This window comes from Penaeus chinensis, chromosome 34 (assembly GCF_019202785.1).
Source record: "Penaeus chinensis breed Huanghai No. 1 chromosome 34, ASM1920278v2, whole genome shotgun sequence".
Classification (NCBI taxonomy): domain Eukaryota; kingdom Metazoa; phylum Arthropoda; class Malacostraca; order Decapoda; family Penaeidae; genus Penaeus; species Penaeus chinensis.
In genome coordinates, this window is record NC_061852.1 from 36,705,188 (window position 1) to 36,707,439 (window position 2,252).

The 2,252-nt window shown below is 45.6% G+C and overlaps 1 protein-coding gene across 1 annotated transcript; it reads right to left on the reverse strand.

The window, feature by feature from the left end:
* Positions 1–1,289: 1,289 nt before the first annotated feature.
* LOC125043851 (histone H4) lies at positions 1,290–1,723 on the reverse strand. Its single transcript, XM_047640179.1, has one exon. The coding sequence runs from the start codon at positions 1,703–1,705 to the stop codon at positions 1,394–1,396; it is 312 nt and encodes a 103-aa protein (XP_047496135.1). The 5' UTR covers positions 1,706–1,723; the 3' UTR covers positions 1,290–1,393.
* Positions 1,724–2,252: the final 529 nt, after the last annotated feature.

The following is a 2,252-nucleotide window of genomic DNA, read 5'->3' on the forward strand; positions in this document are numbered from 1 at the left end:
AGAAGGAAGGAAGAAAGAAAGAAAGAAAGAATGAATGAATGAATGAATGAATGAGTACTTGCTTGCTTGCTTTCTTGCTTGTAAGAGTCTGTGTTACAATCAAGTTGGTGTTGTGTGAATTTCTTGTTTGTTAATGTCCACAAGGTTGTTTACGATCTTGTGCATGATTGTAAGTTTGTGTGGTTGTCGGTCTGTCTTCGTGCCTCGAATAGGTCCATTCATTCATGTTTTTTGTTTGTTTATCCGTTTTTGTATGTGGGCAATATAATAGCATATGTATCTGTGTATCTATCTCTCTATGTATCTGTGTATCGATCTCTCTATGTATCGGTGTATCTATCTCTCTATGTATCTGTGTATCTATATATCTATCTATGTATCTGTGTGTCTATGGATCCGTGTATCTATACATGTCTCCATCTTTGACTTTCTCACTGAAATAATACAAAAAAAAAAAAAAAAAAAGCAAGGCATTGTGTGTAGGTTTTGTGCGAGCTGTACTCCGAGTTATTAGTATTAGTAGGGTGCTGGGGTTGTCGCTCAGTCAGCTGTTGCTTGTGTAGATATATAGATATATAGATATATAGCTAGCTAGCTAGCCAGCCAGATAGATAGATAGATACATACATACACAGACAGGCAGACCCCCTCCTTCTGTGTGTCTGCCTGGCTTTTTCTCCCTTCCTCTGGGTGTCTGTCTGTAGCAGCGGTAGCGATCTCGTCTAGCAATCTTGCTGATCAACGTTCAAATCCCTCGCCCCTGTGTGTCTGCATGCACTTCAGCAACAACGCACACGTGTATAAACACCCTAGGGAAAATACTTTATACATGTGGGTACACGCTTTTCAAATATTACTGGCCCAATGCACTTTAGACCGCCATTTATCACTATCACATATATCTACTTTAGTCTTTCTTTCTTTCTTTCTTTCTTTCTTTCTTTGCTTCTGCTTCATGTTGGTTATCAGAGTCTAATAATAACTAAAGCTTAATGTAACCATACACATTTCTTCTTCATCATCATTTACAACACCAATAATAACATACACAATGACAAGCTTAATAATAATAGTATTGATAACAATACCAGTAGAGATGCAAGAAAAATCAATATTTGTAATCGCAATACTGGGGACTCATGTTGATTTATTAATAGTAGTAGAAGGTAAGTAGTAGTAGTAGTAGTAGAAGGTAAGTAGTAGTAGTAGTAGTAGTAGTAGTAGTAGTAGTAGTAGTAGTAGTAGTAGTAGTTGTAGTAGATAAAGCAAGATAGATAGATGGGTATCAAATTGTATCCTCTTTATGAGTATTTGTAGGACCTAAAATAGGTCCAAGGTTTTTGGTTTGGTGGGGGTTGTTGGTTTTGATGGTAGATGTTGTCGGTCAAGACACTTAACCTCCGAAACCGTACAGGGTACGTCCCTGGCGCTTGAGAGCGTAGACGACGTCCATGGCGGTGACGGTCTTCCTCTTGGCGTGCTCGGTGTAGGTGACGGCGTCACGGATCACGTTCTCGAGGAACACCTTGAGGACACCACGGGTTTCTTCGTAGATCAGACCAGAGATACGCTTGACACCTCCACGGCGAGCAAGACGACGGATGGCAGGCTTGGTGATACCCTGGATGTTATCACGCAACACCTTGCGATGACGCTTGGCGCCACCCTTTCCGAGCCCCTTTCCGCCCTTGCCTCGTCCGGTCATGATGATAGTGGTTTTCTTGCTGGGAGTTAGCGAGATGAATTTCGTCAAAAAAGCAAAAGTTTAAAAGAAAAGACCCGTTACCGGGGGGAAAGAAGGCGGGAGAGGGGAAGGATAAAGGGGGGGATCGAAAAGATGATTTAGTAAGAGAGAAAAGAGTCGGGGCTTAACCCAACATGCGGGGTAAAAGTTGGGGGGCATAGCTGACCGGGAGGCAGAAAGGAGGACAAAGGCTGGAGAGGGAGGCCCCGCGCCATCTGTGCGCGCGTGGCCCTGGCATGGCGGGATTCGCCTTGCATGAGCGAACTCATGGGACGGCGAGTCCACATGCCCGGGCTGCGGCGCGCACTCGGCTAACGGGGAGGTTGGGAGCAGAGAGGGCGGCCTGCCAGGCGCCATCGGGGCCCCACCGTGCACGGACTTCTCGCCCATGGCAACGGTGGCGCCCTCGGCTAACCAGGAGACTGCGAGGGTGAAATACGAGTGAGATCGCTAATCAGAGGCTATCTCCCACGCCCGCGTCGAGCAGAGATTTCTCCCTGTCGGCGGC

Excerpts from the sequence above, each read along its gene's own strand:
- LOC125043851 (XM_047640179.1), bottom strand. The coding sequence starts at position 1,705 with ATGACCGGACGAGGCAAGGGCGGAAAGGGGCTCGGAAAGGGTGGCGCC.